Source organism: Ptychodera flava, chromosome 8 (assembly GCF_041260155.1).
Source record: "Ptychodera flava strain L36383 chromosome 8, AS_Pfla_20210202, whole genome shotgun sequence".
Classification (NCBI taxonomy): domain Eukaryota; kingdom Metazoa; phylum Hemichordata; class Enteropneusta; family Ptychoderidae; genus Ptychodera; species Ptychodera flava.
In genome coordinates this window covers 5,886,723-5,909,405 of record NC_091935.1, presented here as the reverse complement: position 1 = coordinate 5,909,405, position 22,683 = coordinate 5,886,723, and the positions used below count along the sequence as shown (strand labels likewise).

General features: G+C 38.5%; 1 protein-coding gene across 4 annotated transcripts in view; it reads right to left on the bottom strand.

Annotated features, from left to right (window-relative positions):
- LOC139138282 (cAMP-dependent protein kinase catalytic subunit beta) overlaps positions 1-18,874 on the bottom strand; it is a 46,393-nt gene extending 27,519 nt beyond the window's left edge. Inside the window, exons 1-2 of one of the 4 annotated variants that reach the window (XM_070706593.1) lie at positions 18,539-18,874; positions 17,314-17,823 (exon numbers count right to left, since the gene is read on the bottom strand). In XM_070706593.1, the coding sequence (XP_070562694.1) occupies positions 17,314-17,347 (34 nt within the window). In that variant the 5' untranslated portion in view covers positions 17,348-17,823; positions 18,539-18,874. Of the gene's footprint in view, positions 1-4,366; positions 4,757-17,313; positions 17,824-18,538 lie in introns of those variants that run through there. The other 3 variants (XM_070706592.1, XM_070706591.1, XM_070706590.1) reach the window with 3 other exon arrangements.
- Between the last annotated feature and the right edge of the window lie 3,809 nt (positions 18,875-22,683).

Here is a 22,683-nt window from a genome sequence, read left to right as displayed (position 1 = left end):
GACTGATGATAGTCTTTGTCAATGCTTATCGCCTTCTGAGATGCCCACAACCCTAACCTCTCTATGTCAAACATGTTCCTCAGATGAGTTACCACGGCAACAACTGTAGTTCCAAGTGATAACAGAGCAGGACATCGACCAAGGTCTGAAGTGGTGTACCTGACCCCCTAACTCTTGCCTCTTTGAGTCTCCTGGCTGCTGATTACCATGCAAAGATCTTTGTGATGGACAAGTTGTAAAGTGCGAGGAAATATAAACTTTTCAGAAAATAGGGATGACGATGCACACATTAGAAAGTGGTGCCATGCCTCATGTGTCACCACTGACTTCCATCGAACATTATCTGTAAACTGATCACTTGTTACTTACACGCAAAAGGATCCTCTTTCCGAAGAACTAAAATGGCAAAAGTTGAACATTAGAGATGACCTCTATAGCGTTCAAGGTTTCTATTGACAAAGCTCTACATTTAATTCTGTTGAACACTCAATCTTCCTCTTAAGCATATGGGACACAGAAACTCACTTTTGAGAAACTCTTGAATCAACTTTAATATAACATTAATTTCAGTATAGCCTTTTTATCAATTTAACCATATATTATTAGATGACATAAACATTTAAGATAAGTGAAATAAGAAATGTGATAAAAGTAAGGAATAAGTGACGAGCAAATGCATGAATGTGAATGCATGTATGGTGGCAAACATCTGAGCACCATCATTTTCCTTTTTCTCTGCAATTACAAAATATTAGATTACGAGCAATCTCAACTTCATGATTAAACTTAATGGTCACGCAATGACAACTGGCTCACTGGTTATCAAATGCACTGTCACTTAACTAAGTGACACAAAGAAACTAATACTTTCTCACTCTCCTACTCCCCCCCCTCTTCTCTTCTCTCCTTCCTTTCAGGATTTATGACAATGTCAATATTTCAGGAATATTGTCCATTAGTCTAACTTCTTATGGTCTTCATTCACTATTTAAATTTAATGTTTTCATAGTGTCAGTGAATAAACATTCAAAATATAGTTTGATCTTGAAAATTACTTTCTTATAAAACAGTGCATGCCCACTCATTTGCATGATATACATGTCTCTAAAACTAAAAGCACAAATTCAAACATGTTTGGCAACATTAACCATCAAATTACTAGAACTACTGAGGATTACAGACAGACTTCAGCATTATGAACAGCTGCCTTAGCGAATTCCGTTGTGTTCTGAAGTGATGGCTGGCATGAGTAAATGATACAGGGAACACTGCACATATATTTTGAACCCAAGAAATGTTAGCTATTGAATGTCAGCAAGGAGGTGGTAACAGAGACTTCTGGGGCAAGAGACAAGTCACTTCCGTAAACTATGTATCTGACAACTGTTATTTGTACATTGTGGTAAATTCCTTTGATGATTGATGGCTCAGATGTCTGCTCCCAAAGTGAGGAAAAACAATCAAGAGTTAAATTTTCATTTTCAGAAAAACACAATAGGTTAGGTCACAACATGACTACAATCCCATATTTTAACAATTTATGGACACTATCTATGATGATTAAACCAAAAAAAAATACTTGGAATTAATATTGCGCTAAAAAATATTGTGACAGCATGCATAGAAGTCAGGAATATTTTACCCGATAGTAACCATCCAATGTTGATCATGTTACCTATGAATACAACATATATGTACCATAATGTCCGTTGGGTGCACGTAGTGTAAGCCAGGCAAAGAGGACAAGACAAAACAAATGGGTTTGAATAAAGCTTTGTACATGATCTCTCCAAAACTTTCACTTTGCTGTCATTACCATGACAACCATCAGGATGCAAACTGAATCCTATTTTTACAAAGGGACAAAGCCTAAGTAATACAAGCTAGGAGTTTGTTTTTAGGTTTGCAGAAGCAGAAACTTTCACTAACGATAACTTTTACAGATTGAAAACATATTGCTGACTAATCTCATCCATGCTGAGAAATTGAACAAAACCTACCATATTTCTTAAACATCTTTCTTTCCTTGTTATGATTATCTTTTGTATTTTCCTTTTGCTGGGATTCTACATGTACTTATGTTTAAACTGTTTGTTACTTCACATCCATCATTTTGCCAAGCATTATTTTGGCAGGTGTGATTTCTCATTCACAACTCAATGACAGAGAACTTACAGCAGTCCTCGTCCAATGTCAATGAAGACAAGCATAACACACTGGTTGAGTTTGGTTGAAATCCGTTGATATATCACTCAGCATATCACTTCCCACACGTGGAATAATTTGTGAAAATAACGCTTAAAAATAACCTCACGAACATATGAAAAATATGTTACCAGGTGATACCTACCAATCACCATGGTAACAATCACAACCTGCTACTATACATTTGATTGTTTTCAACACAAGTCAAAAATTTCATTATATTATCATGAGACACTAATGACATTAATGGTATCCATTTTGTGATCAAAGCTTTCAAAGGATGCTGACTGTATTTGACTCCCCGGAGATGTTTGCTGCAAAATATACCCTTGTTTAGCATGCATGGCGGACCATTGCTGAAATGACATCGGTAATAAATTGGCGTGCAGTAATTTATTAATATTTTTTCCTATATGTCATTAAACTAATGTGGCAAATTTAAGTGAAACTGAAAGGGAAGTTGACAGTATTTTTTGTTGTATTTCAAGAGCTGTTACAGAAAGAGCATCATTCCTGCTTGTGCTGTTAAATGTTTGCATTATGAATACAAACATACTCTTGAGCCTTTCTGCTTGGTGTTGCTCTGTGCTTTGTTATTGCAGAGACAATTTTTGCTATTACAGCATGTCTGATTATCATCATGTGCATAACACAATTATATCATTTATTTTTAAATCCAAAAATGTTCTAGTGTTGTTGTTGTACAGGTGCAATTGTAAGAAACTCCAGTCAACACAAGTATCATGTGCAATACTGGCATTGCAGTTGTTTGCATTGTGAACTATAGATGAAATACCCTGGTGTTGACAACACTAAGTTTTGCGCATCTTGGCAAAGAAAAGTTGTTCAGCTTGCAGAGTTAGTCATATGCAACAGGTAACTGTGTTTTTGACTTTTGCTTGCCAGTCAGTTTCTTGTACAAATTCCAGTTTCCTCATGCGCGACAGATAAAAAAATACACTTTAAGAACATGCCTTTTAAGTTACTTTCCCTATTCTCACAGCATAAAAAGTTTTTAATGAATTTTTGTCAGTAATTTGCTTTTCAGTTTCGTTTAATTTTAATTTCTCCTGATATTTTATTTTAGAGTACCACCAAATAATTGCAAGAATACTGATTATGAGCAGTTGGGTTTTTCTCCATACAACGGCTCCCTCTGGATTATCTGAATCAATGATCACTTTCTCAGACCATGCAACCACAATTCATCGGAAAATGTCTGTAATTTACGGGACCTTGGCATCATGATAGCATCACAGACGAAATCTTGGCAGTGACATAATTATTTGCAGACCCAAAAATTTGAAGGAAATCGTTAATATCTTGGACAGCGGTGTGGGCGTTTTTCTTCATCATTTTTTACTCGGGCAGCCATTTTGTTTCCCAGATTCCTCCGCAAAGAGAGGTGTTCGAAATGTAAGACGACGCGGAAACCTCAGGTTCGCAACCTGGCCATCTCTTAATGGATTATTATAAATCTGATTCTGAATCACTTCTGGACATATTTAATCTAACATAAAAAATTCTCGTCCGAGACGTTATGTTTGATTCTTGGGTATCACAATTGCACTGTCAAAATTTACCGACACAGTCGGTTTAAAAAACCATATGTACACCGGCGCTCAGGTCAGCGAACAAAAAGGCAACAAATCCAACAAGTTGAAAGGGGCCTCGCTGCACTCGAAAGGGGCTGTGTTTACAAAGAGGTTATCCGCCGAACTGTCTCACAACAAGGCGAATGTTCATTCCAAATGACACCACTTTGTCTACAATATCAATGTATCTGAGCTGTCTGACGTAAAGTGGGCGAACCAAAGAAAAAAATGTAAAACGGTCGCAAAAGATAAGACGGTGTGAATGACTGAGACGGTGAGTACAGTACCACACAACAGAACATGCTTGTCGTAGGGGTGTTTGCCGTGGATGCCTACATTTTATTCGCGTTGGTGTCGAACCCATGACGAACGCGCTACGTACACGTCTAATTGAATGGCAAACATGACAGTAACTGCAGCTTTTACAATTGATGTAATATTGCTAAGATCTTTCCGAAATAAATATATGGCAACAGTATTGTACGTACGGTATACAGTAGTCAGATTAAAAACTGTCTACATGCAAAAATCGAACATAATATTCGAAACCATACAGGCATACGCACCATTTTCTTGTGGATCTCCCTTCTTTGCTGTAGCAGCATTTCCCATGGTCTATATTTCTGGAAGACAACCACACCACCCTCTAATGATGATGATGTTAAAATTGGGGGAATATCACACAAAAATTTATATCGTAAACGTTCCAATATTCCTGGCCAAGGTCTTCCTTCCACTGCAAACAACACTGAATTTCACTGCACATTACTGAACGAATATTCATCCGCCAACAGACACCACAGATTCAATCTGCGCAATGAGACTGAATTTAATTCAAAAACTAAACGAAAATAATATTTCGACAAAAGACGTGACTTAAAATTTTATACTACGAAAGTATACCAGCTCTAATGTTAAATTTACGGTACTACATTTTTTGCGGATGGTTTTCAAAATGGTTACCGCGCCGCACGCAGAAACCATATCGATCACAATAGTATTATGGGATGCCATTGTCGGTGTCATGGCACTCCATTTTCTATTCATTAGGTGCCATATAAGGAATTGGCGGCTCGCAGCTATTTTTAGAATCCGCCTTTCTTGTCTTTACTAAAAATAGCACCGTTAAATGCTGCTCGACCATAGCGACAAATTGTTTGGTAAGAAAAACTTTTGGCATCTTCTCGCTAACAAGGGATAGTGTGGTGTACGGTGTGGACTCGTAAATCACTGCGACGAATCAGCTGCTTTAGGGACAGTTTGACGTGTTTTCGATGAACGCTGACTTTGATTTGTCTTTGTTGCACGTCACGCCCGTGACAATTTTGTTGATCATTTAATTTCAAAATATTTTTCATTTTAATTGAATAATAAATAATTAAAATTGCTCCTCGGAGACATTGATCAGGAGAGCATCGTCTACAAAATTTAAAACAAATACGAATGGATGATATAAAAGACTACCGAATCGAGGTCGGTGGCGGCCAGAACGTGCTGGCTTTTTTTCTCAAACGTTCGCGGTCAAAGTTAGAGTAGCTGTCATGAAACAATTAGCATATAAGAAGTGCACCAGGTTTGCTTTGTATTAGGAGTTGGACTTCTTCCAGCGATTTATTTACCTAAAAAACAGGTTGTAAGTTTAGGACGTATTAACTCCGAACACAGGGTGACGCTGAAAGACATATTTTCAGTTAACACTCGTAACCGCGATACCTACAGAGCAATTCAGCTTTCGTACGGGAAGTAAGCGACAACAAAGAAGCGGTATTCCCCGACTTTTTGAGATAACTTATCGGTTTATCTGACATAAGGTTATCTAGAGAAACAGAAGTCGATTCAGTTATAGTTTTTCTGGGTCAAAAGTTTGATGAAGAGTTGAAGACACTGAGCTCTGTTGGTCATGTCGGCCTATTTTCCTGAAAGATTAGCAAACACTTTAGGCTAACAAGTCTTTCTTTTTTTCATGAGGAGGATTATGATATCATAATTACGAAACATCTATATCAAACATCTCGATATCTTTCGTGAAAAAAGGAAGAACCTCAGCCTAGGATTAGAGTAACAACTCAGGGAGGTCGTTACACAGAAACTCCATCGGAAGTCAAGTCTCGGACTACTCCAGAATTTTGACGTCTGCCATGTGCTGGATCTTTTGTTTTTCGTCCCATCAAAACAAAAGGCCCAGCTGACTTCAAGATTCTGGGCTACATCGAGACTTCTTTGGCCCTTAAAAGGTTTTGAGTTTGTAAAAACGATTGTATTCAACGTTAAGTTAAAAATTTGTGGAAAATAAACCTCCTGCGATATTAGCGGCAGAGAGTAAGACGATTTTGGACAAAAATGGAGGAAATCTATGTTGTCTGATGCTGTGCACGCTTATAGCCTGGCGGAAGGCTTTCAAATATGCCGCAAACAAATGTCGTGTCGCCGGACTGCAAATAATTTTTTTGCATTAAGAGCACAATCTACATCTGAAGGTCAGTCTGTACTCGAAGTCTTAACAATTTATTCAATGTCTCTCCGCTTGATTTATGATTCCCTTTATCCTTGCCAATTGAACCGTTATAAAACCGATTTCAAATGCGCTATGACCATGGTATGCCATAATGACACCTTCAAAATTCATAACGTGGGAGTACCAACAAGCTTGCATATACGTTTTGACCAGTGCGATTCAAGTTTCCTGGAGTAAAAAGTAAGACTGATAAACCGTAATGAGACCAAGCTAAAGTGTTGGAACGATGTTGGCCCTGGATTTCTGAGTGTGTGTCAAACAGTGTAAGAGGTCTGATTATAAAGTATAGTATAGCCTACAGAGTAAATATATGAATGTGTTTCCCATATGGCCACACACACGGCACTGCATTCCTTTCAGTAAAACCACAGACTAGAGAGCTTGACAGCATACCTTCAAATTGCACCTCTGGACTTTCGCAGTGACGATGTAAACAATATGTTTTACTTTTTGTTTCAGTGCAGTATTCTAAGGCTAATCACATTAAAATCATAATATTGAAATCACCTCAAAATTTCTTTGAAAAAAATACAAAAATCGACTGATTCAGAAGATATTTACGACATACGACGGCCTTAGCATTGTTTCAGTACCACAGGGAGAACTTTGGCTTTCATTTTCCTTGTTTTATGGGGAATGAAAATCATGGGTTTTAGGAAGTATTAATTTGGTCTGTTCTTCAGTAAGGAAAACGCGTAAACAATAAGATTTCAATGTAGCATGAAATAAACATTTAACAACGAGATCGTCAATAGTCATAATATGAACTGTTGCTTCCTAATTTTATTTAAAAAACCAGAGAAAGTTCGAAACTAAAAGATAAAAATGTAAATAATTGACCACTGCTCAGGTTTGGCTCAGCTGGCTTTTGTATTACCCGATAAGTTGACTTCGAACAGAGAGGGCGCTGTCACGACTGCCAGTTTACGAGACGGACACCTTACCGCACGTGTGTACGGCGCCTATCTGACAAAACGTGCTTATCTGACAAAAATCTTTTTAGCAATACCCTGGGGAGTCACTTTAGCCAGCGCACTTCATGCGCGCGGTGCATGTCGCAGCTTGTACGATGTTGTGTACACAGAGTGTGCCAATTTAACGTTAATACGAATCCTTCTTTACGAAGGATTTTGTTTCTGTAAATACTCTCAAATTGTTGACATGTAGTTTTTTTTATTGTGGTTGTTCTTCCATCGGCCGGGCTCGCGCTCGCTCACTGTACAAAGTACTGTACGAGCCCATGGAGATAACTCCGTGTTGCAACATGTAGGTGCTTTTCTTATCATCCACTTGCATGTTTATTGAATATAATTTATGTACTTAAATGGCAAAATTAGCGATCGAGGAAGGTGATGAAAAACAAAAAAAAAAGTACTCTGCTTGCCATTGCCGCATTGTGATGTGGTGATTTTGATACTCCCGCCACCGTGAGAGCGCACGACCTCATGTGACCTCGTGCCCTCTCCTCTACCCCTTAAGACAGCCTCTATGTGTTGATCGATGTATACACAGTGATTAATTGAGGCGCTCGGCGATTTTATGCAATCAATGAAATTTACTGTATTTTTTAACTATTATATGGCTATTTTGTGATGTTTGTGATTTTAGACTGCTCTAATTAAGATTTCGTTTGTGTGTTTTAACAGACGAAGTATTGTGTGAGGGATTACTTTCCACAAATGAGTAAGGCTACAAGCAGTAATTAGTTATTTTTGTCAGATAAGCACGTTTTGTCAGATAAGCGCCGTACACACGTGCAGCAAATAAGCACAAGCATAGGCCTTATGTGCAAAGGGAATAAGGTTAATAGTAAGGTATAACTTTTGGTATTTCTACGCGAAAAAAATAATTCGATCTATAGTCAGGAAAAATTGGATTTGGAATAAAAGGTCAATAAAAAGATGCAAGCTGCGAGAATATCTCCACTCAGTTCCAGCTACATTGCTTCTGATGTGGCGAGATAACTTCCTAAATCCGTTAAACCTTAGGTGTCATCAACACATACCAGCTGTACATCTTAAAAAGTTGATGCACTTGCCTGTGACTGATTAAAATATGCAAACATGTCCTTAGAGTTTCGGGGAACATCCATATGTCAAAGTTGACACGAAAATATTTTTCTGGGCGATATTTAGTCCACCCACTCTACATTGTATTACTTCCCAAATGTGTTTGGCATACTGAAATTTCTATATTTGTAGACTTGTGGTGTTATAGCCGCACTCAGGGCCGGTGTAATAACAACAAACACGTCGCACCGTCCCAGGGCTACACGTACTGCACCTGATGGTAGTATATCCAAGGCCTTAGCCAGGACAGGAAGCAAAACTTCATTAAGTTGATGAATGTCATGACGTGACGTCACTGAACATAAAGTCAGAGCTAGAGTTGGCATGGACTTGTATGCATAAAAAATATTCTTCAGGTAAATTTCAAATTTAAGAAAACACCAGTGAGTAGGCTATTAAACGATACAAAGTCATATCCTTATCGGTACTAAAAATTACTGTTTCAAAGATAGAAATTTTCTCTCTGTTTTAGCCTGAAATAAAGTGTAGTGACCCCTATTTTTGGACAAATTTTCACGGCACGGCTTCTCTTACACATATTCTTATGCAAGTTGACTGACAATTACAATATTTACAACATAATTTATTTGACCTCTACTTTGCAGGTAAATGGTATAAGCTGATGTACTTCCCATAGATGACGTACTGCCTTTAGCGACCGTGCCACTTGAAAAAGAGTATTCAAATTGTATACGTTTAAAATCAATTTAATTGTACACAAGGAAGTTATATTCATATGTTGCAAATAACAACACTGGTGGTAAAAGGATTGGGAAAAAGTCAGCAAGAAAGATATATGTCAATATAACATAAAGACACGCTGTTTAAAAAATAAATGTTCTTTTTTTCAAATATCTGTATTTTCCTGTATTTCAAATTTCTTTATTTTCTGTATTCCAAATTTCTGATTTTCTGTACTTTCTGTATTTTAAAGGAGTTTTTTAAGTCAGCTTTCTAATACTTTCTGCTTTTCATTTTTTTCTGTTCTTTTTTTTTTCAAAAATATTTAAAGTATGAATTGTCATATTCATTGTAAAAACCCGCATGCCCATTGGTTTCTTACCGGTAACTATGTTCTGACCTACTGATATCAAAAAAAAAATAATAATAAAGTGAAAAAAGAATAAACACAATTTGCAATTTCTGCTGAAAACCACATGTTCAATGCAGGTCCTAAATAAAAACCAGAGTTACCAAAAACTGTCGATATCCGATTCATATAAGTTATTTGCACTCAAACGTCGGAGGTATGTCAATATAAAAGTTGTTTATGAGAGTTGAAAAGCCACCTTGGTGTCCATCAGTTACTCAACGCACAGTAATTATACAGCCTTGTACGAAAATCAAAATGGAGGCAATATATTTCGTTCAGGTCGATTTCCGAATATTTTTAAAGGTCGCCAGCTGGTCAATCATTCTTTTTGTAAACTGTGCATCATTTAACTTGTCAGTTGCGGAAGAAAGCGGAATGACAACATGAAACTTAAACTTCTCATTGACAGAGATGTTTCATTGAACTCTCATATCATGTATTATCTTACCAGTATATTGATGGTGCAAATACAGCGATCTGATTGGGCGATACGCGAAAAGAACCATGGTATATTGGCGATATACCACGGCTGGCATAAGCGTGAGCTCTCAGCTTGAGCAAAAATCCGTTTATGACGTTCCATGCAAGAATTTCAATATACTGTTATGATATAATAGCAATAAATCACACCCAGCGACGGTATACCACTCGATTTTGACCAGTTCACTTCATATATGCACTCGCTATCGCTCGTGCATATATGTCGTGAACTGGTCAAAATCTCGTGGTATACCATCACTGGGTGTGCTTTATTGCTTAATTATCAATATTAATCAGTGTATAATTTTAACAACAAAACATTTCTTGACATAACAAGCTTGAAATACATCCTGACGGGGACTAAAGTTCCTATAAAGTGAAACTAAAAAATAGGGTACCTTGGCAACTTCAAAACTACAAACTCATCATGGTAGCCCACTAGTCTGTCATCAAATAACTTTTGCAAACGTAACTGTTGATTTTCTAAAATGCATTCGCTTTTTTAGTCTTCAATCTTCTTCTTCAAAGAATAAACACGAATGCATATTTAAAAAACCAATAACAGATATGGCAGACTATCCTTGAGGAAAAATAGTGAAATGAATTGGTATAATAAATACTTGGTATGATTAATAGATATTCATGGATTGCTTGAATGCTTATTCATTTCATATTTGACATGTCTAGCAGTATTCAGGTCGTCAAAGACAAATCTATGGTACTAGAGAAACAAATTATCCAATATTTACCGACACTTGAAATTCAAAATGGCCGCCATCCCTGTGTTAACTCTAGGGGGGGGGGGGAGATATTTTCTATTTTCACAAAAATAAGACTTTATTTACGCCGTGAGCTTCAAAGTGAGCCCCAACAAATAGTAGATAAAAACTGAGTATGATGATTGTAAAAGTTCGAGAGGCTGAATATCTGTCCCTGAAAGGACAACAAACAAAAAAACATTCATTTTACATCGGCAGATGATTCATCTCATGAATAAAAATTTTAATGGCATCGGAGGGGGGGAAAGGTCATTAATGCCGTGAAGAGTGATTAGAAACCGGGCTATTAAAAACAACCCTTCCAATTCCTGTAACTCCGGGACCCAGCCGGACCTGAGAATCAATGTGATACGTAGATGGTGGTTGCATATGCTGCATGTTGAAAACCCGTATCCGCATATCGTGTTTAATCTAGAATAGATCGATACGGTCGACAGAGAGAGAGAGAGAGAGAGAGAGAGAGAGAGAGAGAGAGAGAGAGAGAGAAGAGAGAGAGAGAGAGAGAAGAGAGAGAGAGAAGAGAGAGAGACTGAATCCATTGGAATCAGTATAAAAATGCTTATTCGTTCTTGCGCAACTGTGCATAATTAGGCCTGCCATGCCAACTTCAGATATTAATGTACCTGTAACGTTTCCCGATCGATGAGATTGTGTCATTTGAGATAAAGGGTCACTGACCTGCTCTTTTATTTGCCTGTATGCGTGTCTGAATATAGAAACACGGATATACAGCATTGTGATGAATTTAAGCTCTTGTAACCTATAATTCGCATGAAGCTCTCTCGTCTTTTGTCTGCTGTAATCATGGGTAATCCAGCACTATAAGTAAACAATTATTGTCTTTCACTTTTTAGAACTCATCCTTCTTCCAAATTTAGAGCTAAGCTGCTTACTTAGGCCTATTTTTACATTGTCAGGACAGAAATGTGTGTGCACATGTTGCCAACGGGTCATACGTACAGTATGTACATTAGTGGAGAGGCTGTCTTACAGTCACTGGAAAACGATCGCGGTCCAGAAAGGGCGCAATGCCCTATCCTTTCTCGCGTACATAACGAATAATACTGTTTATTCAAAATTCAGGCTGACTTTCGTATATCCTTTCGTATATTCTTCTCGTCAAGAAACGGAAGAAGCTGCTTGATCGAGAGGTTACGGTTTTGCTGTGAAATCAATCACAAGTGTCTATGGCACCGACATTCTGAGCACCAGTGATTTTACTATCGTGACCCCTGACCCGGGGCACACCTGGCGCAGTGAATTATATGCTGCAACATGATTTGTAGTCCGCAAAGCTTGTTGCATGACCGCTCACAGGACTGACCGATGGCGAATGAGATACGGCTCCGAATCAGCGAAGTCGCGATAAACACTGAATATTCCATCTGAAAGGAACCGTGAGACTTCACATTAAAATATTATCGTCTGTTCTGTTTATAGGTCGACTAAGCTTAGCCGTATTATATCTAGGGCCGAAGTAATTAAAGTCTCTGTTTTGCGTCCCCGCACGCGAATAATTCTGAAGGTTTTCATGAAAAAATCACACACATTCTAGGTGAATGCTTTCCTGCCTACTAATCCGTGTCTACAAATCTTGTACAATGTACTTTATAAAAATCATGCATGCTTGCAGAATGTCGCATTGTAGTGTAAAGCTATGTAGGTGAATACGAAGTTCCTTCTTTGATTCTTGATGAGTACTTATATTACACTGAAACAATCAATATAAAGCTTGCATGACTGTGTAAAAAAAATTTAAATTTTTGTGTGTTTTGTTTTTAACCCGCTTACCTTTTCGAAATTTTGTGTGGACGCAAAACAAAGAATCTTATAACTCTGGCCTTATCATACTATACTACCTGCATCTATTTAGTAAGTAACCGCACAGTTCCGATAAAAGCATGAAACAAACAACAAGCGAGCACACTAGAAAATCTGCACAAATGTATGCATACCCAAGCATATTGTCTGCTTTCATCTCCAGACACGAACCGGTGGACTGAATCATGGATTGTCGAGAGGAATTCACCATGGTGTGAAAAATTAGAACTAAATCACCAAGTCAAGTCAACAGACGTGCCATGAGCGATTCACATCCATGTCATATTGACAAAGCCATCGATACGGGTCAACACGTTAATTTATGATTAGCCCCTGCACATAGGAATGGTAGAATGTGACATGTCCCAACGCCGAGCCACGTTTCTCATAAAAAATAGACAGCGCGATTTTTTATCCTTCATGAGTCCAATGGGCTTAGTGTGTGACCTCCGCACTAGACACTGTGCAATACGACTGACATTGATAGCCATCGATATGACACTGACATGCTGCTCATTAAAATGATAGATATATATTGAATCTTAGCGATGACACACATAGCTGTTTAGCAGAGACATATCATACACCAAGTGATTACGCGTGTCTCGTTTATAAGATATTATACCTCGTACTTCATGCGACGGCAGTGATGACTTTTGTTGCTGAACGCCAAACATGTCAAGTTTGTGTTTGAAGATGAAATAGATGAACAAGCCTTGTCGAATGGGTAATTAATGCCACAGCCGTATGGACTCTCTGGTGGCAGCCTGGGACGCGCCATCGACGTCCGTCCGATATCATTTTATTGCACGGCCCCTAAATCAGTGATATGACAGTCTTGTAGGAAATGTCAATCATGAACGAGCTACTAAGGGTGGATATTAAGGATGAGCGGACGCACAAACTTTGAGTTTGCTTCTCTAAACTTTGGGATTGCGACTCACGAAATAGCCATTTTTCTCCAACTAATGAAATGCAACATTCCTTGCCCCAGTACATGGCAGCTCTGAAGAACTTTTCTTATGGCTAGAAGCGCGTTACTGATTGTTTTGTTATAATGATGAAATCTACACTTACATCAACACAGGGACTGTGCTTGTTAGACAATGCGCCCGTATTTTTCTAGTTTGGCGATGTGGGGTTCAAAACCTTTTTATGTTCAATACTTTCAGGTTTTTTCCTGTTGTAATACGCATGTCTGCGACATTTAGTAGCAGTTTCGAGTTGAAAATTTCTTTCTTTTTCTTTAACAAAAATTGATAAATTCTTCCACATTTATACGAGAGCATTGTCGAAAATAAAACCATAGATAACGTGGATTTTTAAGAAACCCAGTGATAAAAACAATCCTTACTGATGAACGTTTCCATCGCCACTGATCTGTAGCAGTGCTTATTGGTTCCTTACTGGTTCCACACAATTTCCCGCAAATCTTGTTTTCGATTATGTACATGTTGACATGTACAACTGAATCAAGGCAAAATAGTATACGCTATTTGTCTTGCTCCATAAAATGACACCAACGCGACCAGTCGGATTATGTCCTGGCTTTTTTAGAAATTTCCCTTGGCAAAGGAGATTCGACAAAGCGGTGACATCTGCAGTGTTTGCCACATCGGCATGTACGAGCCAAGATTTTTGCTCAAGATTTTTGCTTCTGACGTATGTGCGACCCCAGTGAAGGCCGAGCCTTTAAATTGACATTTTCATGACACCAGTGTGAACAGGAAAACCTTCAACTTGTGCGACAATCATTGAAATATGTATTGTAGAGAAAGCACTTTATGTTCAGCAACACTTTTAACTTCAGACACTTGGAGTTTTAGCAGCGTTTGAAGGCCAAATGCGGATTCAAAAGAGATTTACGTAAGAACCTTGGATTTTACCGTGGTCGTATTTCACAGAAATGGGAGGATCGGGCGCTTAGAAAAAAATCGATCGAATTAAATCAGGTTCGATATTGCAATATTTTCGTGCAATTCTCGATATGACGCAAATCACATGTTAGGGAGACTGTACATGTTTCCATGTCGTGTGTGGTTTCAAAACTTTTGCATTCTGGCACTTGAAGACCAATAAAATAGTTTAATTCATGAGAAATTATACCTTATATCTCGTTGAAATCTCTTGACCAGAAGGCATTATTATAACGCAAGAATGACAAACTTGGCGCCTTAGGTAAAATATAGGCCTATAGACAGAAAATAAAGGTATGGAAAATAGACCATGAAGTCTGATTGATATGTATGTATGTATGTATGTATGTATGTATGTATGTATGTATGTATGTATGTATGTATGTATGTATGTATGTATGTATGTATGTATTTATGTATGTATGTATGTATGTATGTATGTATGTATGTATGTATGTATGTATGTATGTATGTATGTATGTATGTATGTATGTATGTATGTATGTATGTATGTATGTATGTATGTATGTATGTATGTATGTATGTATGTATGTATGTATGTATGTATGTATGTATGTATGTATGTATGTATGTATGTATGTATGTATGTATGTATGTATGTATGTATGTATGTATGTATGTATGTATGTATGTATGTATGTATGTATGTATGTATGTATGTATGTATGTATGTATGTATGTATGTATGTATGTATATATGTATGTAATACAATGAAACCGATGACCGCCTTTGGCAGTCTATTCATTAGTTGCTTAGTGGACACCTATCCAACCAGCACAAGTTGTAGCCATCGTCTGTTATCGATAACATCTAATATTTTAGGGTCACACTGGCTCATATTTACTCTTGACGTCATGGTGAAAATCGAATGAATATCAGTTATGCTGCCGTGATTGCAAAGTTGGTGCCTCAACATCTGACTAAATTCCGTCAGTAATGTTACATAACAGTTCAGTTGTACCCTAGCAAACGGGAAAAGATGGTAAGGATTTTTACTCTTCGTTACCCTGAGTCTCGTCAAGGACCCTGTCTAATATCCACAAGAATACGTCTTGAGCAAACTATACTATCATGAAGTAAACTGACCAGACTGTTAAAAGTCCTTGTCAGACTAGTTCTTAATGGGTGGGATCAGCTGGGTGGGATAAAGCGCACCGCATTTTGTTGAACATCAAGCTCTTTTATTTTTAGAGTCGAAGATGATACGATATTGCATTTATCTTAATAAAACGTCTTGTCTGTGCTAAGGCTAGTTCATCAACAAAGACAAATGTAGGCTTTAAAGCATCAGTAGTATCCTTAAACCTCGAATAGCATTCAGTACGTTCGGGGACTTGCCAGGATACAAATGGACCCCGTCATGAGAGTTCATCCGCGCTAATCAAGCATTTTCGAATTCTTGAGAACACACTTTGTCAGTGAATGGCCGTGACAAGGACAAAGAGAAAATATAAAAAAGGTGGACCGAATGACACGGCAGACACTGGGGACCTGTCATCAGGAGAGCTAAATAAACTCCAGCTATTGACTCTTCTAGTGTTATTACCAGCAAGGTTAAATATTAGGTTTGTAACCATAAGCACGCAGACTCTTCCATTGCTTTTTTGGTATCCAGGCGTGAAAAACTTAACTGCATTCCACATGATCAACGGGCAATTATTGAGCGTTGTGACCTGTGAGAGAGGTAATAAAATATCAATTTGTGACTTGGAAAGAAGTCGATTCGTTATTTTCCCTGGGGCTCATTGCGGAAAAGAAGTTTCTTTTTCGTCGAAAATAAGAATGGATCTTTTGTGTCCGTCGACGTCCTGAGACGGTCCGAGCAACACGCCTGACCACTGTCACTAAGATATAAACACATCATCATCCTGTTTAGATCCATTGTTCGCGTCAAATTGCCACATTGTCTGTTAGAGGTGAGCGAAGAAAGAGTAAGGACCCTAAAGCCTAGCAGACACCAGCGTGAAGACGAATTAACCTCCGTGGAGGCCATGTCCCCTTGTACACGGGGATGACCAGAGCCTTTCCCATGAACATTTCTAAAGCGCAAGACCCATATCGCTGAACGTGTACCCCTTTTCCCGATGCACGAGTGGAATGTGTCGCATTTAAGCGACATCGGTCTCAGACATCAACTTGGCCAACAACAGTCAGTGTACACAAAAGACGATAAAAGCCAAGCTGGTCTCGTAAAAATTCCAGCGAAGGCACGGGAAGGCGGAATTGGTAGATTTTGGAGTTGGCCATTTATGGCGACCGCCAATACAATAGAATGGCTGAATTGTCATCGACGTGTCAATCTCGATGAGTATTCAATGCCGCTGTTTAAGCCCTTTCAAGTATTTGTAAGGGACAATGTCAAGCCTATTATCCTTTAGCAACTGCCTTCTTTCTGGCATTAAAGGATAATGGAGCTTGTTTCATTGTAATCTAGTGTCAGATGTAGTACCTTGTTAGCAGCGGCAGGGACGGTCATGCATCATCGACGGTCGGCTCCGTTGACATATTTGTGGGAGACTCCTACACAGCGCCTATAGATCTCGCACCGGGAGAAAGTTGTCATTTGGAAGTTGTTCAGATATCCCAGAGTTATATCAGCTTTCAAACTACGTGAAAATGGCACACACACTTTATTTAACATGGAGGTAGTAGCCACTACCCACTTTATTTAACCAACCATGGTGTTTGTGAACTCTGTACGCTATTCACACAGATAACTCCTCACGAATTAATGATATTAGGTGTGTACATAGTTCCTAATGGCATATAAGCTTATAATTTCTTTATCTGAATGGCGTGGATTTCAAAGAATACTTACATTGAGCGGCCGCTTTTTCTTTATCCTTTGGCATTGCGGTCACCCTGGATCCGATGTGCAGCAATACAGTTGGGGCTCGGTGATACTCGAAGGAAAAAAATTCTCACAGCGATTCTTTTTGTGGCAACGGTAATCAAGCCGCGCAAAAGGGCTCTCGTTGTTCCGTACTTTCTATCCGGTCAAAAACTCGGACTTACACGGTATAGATATCCTTCTTCAGGGGCTCACAGTATTACCTGGGTCCTAGGTCCATCAATATTACAAGAGCGGCACTGTTTTGGCAAAGGCCGGTCCCAATGTCATACATCCGACGAACCGCACTTAAAACAGTTAACATGCGACGTTACATCGATAGGTCCCAGGTAAGAATGGCTATGGAGAGCCAGCGACCTGCACGTAATCTGCATATGAATGAAGTGTCCAATGTTTATACAATGGGATGTCCTATGTCGACTCAGGACCCAATGTGGAGACTCGCTATATTGATGTTCTGCCAGTCTCTCTCTGTGTCTGCACAACACAATGGAAAACGTTAAATAATATTACTTCTCGTAACGCTTTCGTCGCAAATATCACATCCAAGGTCACATAAACACACGATTACACTTTTCAGACGTCAGTGCAACACTTGACAATTGTTTGTGTTTACAGGCTACAAAACGTAGGGCAAGGGGATTCCTGATATACAATGTCATGGGGGTGGGGTGAGGGGAGGGAGGTTACAGTTTATCGCCTTTCTTGGGATTTTATGGGCTCACAAGTTGGCGCTTTTACCGTAAATGAGTACATTCTACGACAACGTTTATCGGAATAGGTCAGAGAGGCCAGCAATGTGACATTGGGAAACGGGTTATTGCAGTCGACCGCAGTGTTCTACTTAGTCCAAATAAAAGAATCTTGTTCGGACTCACTCAGCCGTTGAAAAGACTCAGTCAAACCCGAAACAGTACGTGACGAATGAAATATGATTTCCTCTCTACATTTGCATCAAGTTTACACATAAATATCGTTTCCTTCAATTTTAATCGTTTTAAGAACAGTAAGTTAGAAGGTCGATTGTCGTTTCAAGGTCGACAGTTTATGCCTGGCCATATGATTCCAGGTCATATGATATGGTATGGTATAGTATAGCAAAATAAACAAACAAACAAATAAATAAATAGATAAACAAATGAATAAACAAATAATAAACGGAATTAAATACAAATTATCTGCCTATTCCGACCTCAATCTCGACCTGTTTTCTTCGGGTGGATTCAGTTCGGTTCTTGCAAGCTGGTCAGTTTAAGGCAAATGCTGCCGTGTGACCCGAGTGTAACTGTTGATGGGCCCAGTACACTGTTCTGTCAACGTAACTTGAAACCAACTCTTGCTTTAACGACGAATTCTTTCTGGTGACCGCTCGCCTGCATTGCTATGAGAGCTATGCCGTATTTCATGTATTGGGACTTTCGGTCAATTCCCATCACTCTATTTATAGACCATTAAATGCGGCGAAACTATGGCTGCATAGCAAGGAGTAGTTTTAAGTATGTTGCTCTGCTGTGTGCAAGAAAGAAAATAAAACCTGACCTAGAAAGTGTGTCGCTACTGTCATCTTTCACGGTATTACAATCTTTGACTATCTATGTTACACAAATGCTAGTTTTCCTCTTCACACAGTTCATAACTAGATATTTTGTTTCATAGAATATTCCTCAGTACGACTTCGAAATATATATATCATGCCCGACTCTGTCCTGTCTCTCGATGACTTTTCTCGTAAATGTGTGCACTACATGATATATCAAAATGCCCATGTCGGGAGAGTTTGTGTTTTGTAGAAAAAATTAATCTAAAAGAAATTAATACGCGTACGAGCATGCGTTGTTTAAAGGGAGGTAGCAAATACAATACGAATGGTGTCAAAGATGATCCACTGTAGGAGGCGCTCTTCAACGTCAGACGATGAAGATATAACACGATTGGAACTAATTTGGGATAATTGGATGGTGAAGTCATGTCTTTAAAATCTACAAATGTACGCTCATCTGCTTTTCTTTTTACATTACACACCTGTTTTTTATGAGTAAATCACAATATTGAGACATTCAATTATAGGGCACCTAACATTTATGAGAAATTTGAAAAATATGAATATCCAATTATCCCAAAATTAGTTCCAATCGTGTTATATACTACCAACCCTAAATGGGCCACCTTATCAATAAACTCTTTCATGAACACCACTATCTCAATTTTTTTTAATTTCAAAGTCAACAAAAACCAAATACCAAGGGTGTACGGTGATATGTTGAATAACTGGAAGTCATCAGGACTCTCGAACGTGAATTTGCCACACCATAATACAAAATTTCTGAAATTCTGAAGCACGACGATTGTATAAAGAATTCAGGAAATATCCTCTTCTATGAAAAATTGCCAAAAAGATGAAAAAGGACGCACTGTCATCATGAAATCATTTTGTGGATATTTTATCATATTTAAACCAGGTGACTAATTTTTCTGACCGATCATTTCAAACTTTTGTTTGCTTTACATATTTACAGTTCTGTAGATTCAACTTTCCATGTTAATCACTGAATAAATTTTAACATCTTATTATCAGCCTTCAATGGATGTACCTTGAACTCACTCTTATGATGACATTACATTATTGACTCAAGTGGCTGCTCTACGTTTTCAGACCAGTCTTTTATACGTTTATTTGTTTGATTTATATTATTTAAAATAATGTAGATATGACATTCCATGTTGTGATGATGGCGGACATATATTTTATCAGAATTTTTAATAATTTAATTTAATAAATTTTAAATTAAAAAAATATCTTACCATCTTACCTGTTATCTAACATAAGGTTTCTCGCTCTGCCAAAGACATTGGCACAATTAACGTTGTTTATACTTGAATAACTTGAATGACATGAAACTGCCCTACATGATAACTGAAAGCACAACTTTCTTAGTTTCGAAGACCAGATAATCTGCTTTCAATCATCTCGAGTCCGTCCTAAGAACACCGGGCAAATTCTCCCTGGTAGAAATCAGTGTTTGTATCTCAGGGAAGATAACTTGGAAGTGTACTTCTGCTACCGACGGGGCCGGATTGTCTCTTGTCTTTCCCTAGTTTCATATTTACACCGTACAGACAATCATCCTACGTAGAAAGCTCAGCTGTTTCACATAATTTGATGACCGGTCGATATGATGAATACCAAATTTTAAAAGCGCGATACTCTAAGTCGGCAGTAAATGCGAAATTTCTGACCAACTCCTGGCTTGAAGGAGTGCCATTGGTGAATATAACACCAACGTATCTATTTTACGTGTCACGCATTTAATTAGTTCCTTAGTTGTCTAATTTAAGATGATGTTCAACCGGGACATATACGTAAGTCAACTGTAGATATACTCGTAGTTTTTTGGTTTTTCAACTTCTTCGACTCAGCAAAAATGAAATGTGCCAAACCCAACATTCCGGTCGACCCTACACCAAATACTGTCCATTATCGATACGACATTTTACATGGCTTGATAAATAGTGGGAAGTATTGTTCTGTGATGTGAACTTTTTGACAAAGCTAAGGGTCAGTTCAACGTGGTCAAACTTACCCAGGCAAATATTTATACACGTTTGTTTGTCTGCAGATGCATGGATATGCCCTTTCATATGTCAACATCACCGACAACAAGATAGAGACTGATATTTACAATAGAGCTGTCTTGCTTTAAAATAAGGACCAACCTTTTGATACAGAGGAATGCACTCGCGGATCAGAAGTATACTTCAACTTGTTTTACAAATTTTACCATAATGATGTCACTACCTCATTATCAACGTCAATCATAGTCTCTCTCACAGCCTCTCGTGCGCTGGCTATCCTCAACCATATTGTGATGCGCCCTCAATGGTCTTTCTATAGCAAGCATGGCTCACCGAGCCAGCCGTGCACCGTTTTATAGCGTAGCGGGACTTCAACAGGTTCAGTTGATTCGCCGGCTCGCTGAGCCGAGCTCCGAGCTTCGCTCGGCTCACCTAGCCTGCTGAGGGCAGTATTATGGTCTGAGGCGAAGCCGGCGAGAGGCTGCCGGCTGTGAGAGAGTCTACGTCAATCATACAGAATCAAGCATACCTTAGAGAGAAGGTACGACACCACACTCAAAACATCTCTTTTAACAAAGAAGTACGCGCCTTGAAATTTAAAGACATAAGCTTAAACTTTTACGAAAACTTGCCGCAATCGAACTTTATTCCCATTCGAATCAATAAATAAAAATCGGAGTCACGGTGCAAAAGTTGGTACCAGAAAAACAAATTTCCAAATATTAGCCGACACTTGAAATTCAAAATGGCCGCCATTCCCGTGTTAACTCTGTGGGGAAAAATTAGATTTTAAATTTCCACATAAGTAAGCCGGTCACAACTTTATTTACTTCATGACCTTTAAAAGGAGCCCTTAAAGAAGTAGACCAGCAAAATTTTGTAAAAGTTTGTGAATCGGAATATCCATCACTAGGGGCATTCTACCTTAAAGGGAAACCGTCATCGTAACTGCGCCTGTGCGAGTTTCTTGTTTACAAACAATGTATTTCGTGCACGATATCTAGATGCATCTCGTCATCATACCTGTAACATTTAAATTACACGATGTAAATTATGACAGGCGTACTTTAACTTTCATCAATCACCATCGTACCTTGGATACAGTGTTTACATTGGTCGTATGGCTCCCATACGACCTTTTCGACGACTGTATCCCTTTAAGTCTGGAGACTATGCAAGCACTTTGTGAGAGAAATATTACAGTTGTCCGCGGTCTAATTGTAATTCGAACGTCCCTGGATATAGCTGTAATCGGTAACACCTAGACATGCTAGGGAACAATTCATTTCTAAAACCGAATGCTCAAAGAGTACCAGTTGTCCCATGCATTCTTGCCCGAATTGACACTACTTTTATTATCTCTTCAAAGTGGCAATGCCCTATACCAACTCATGCACAAAATAAAGCAGACATTCCAATGATAAAAATGGCGGCCCACCATCTGACACCACAAGCCTTTCCAGTATGTTAATCCGATCAGGGTCCCACGAGCTCCGCCGATGGAAAAGACACAAACCCTGTCTACGGGAGTGTAAATCCCAACTCACCACAAAGACAAGCAAATCGATATTTTTGATCGAGCTTATTTTTGGGAATGAAGGTATGTGTCACTTTTTTGTCTTCCGTTTGAAATGTTGAACAGGTGCTATTATAAATTTCTTAACCCTAACTTTCATCTAAGGTTTGTAAAAGTACACACCACCAAAGGTTAAGTGACTATAACTTTTAGAAATTACTTCCACCGTTTCTGTTGAATGTACCAGC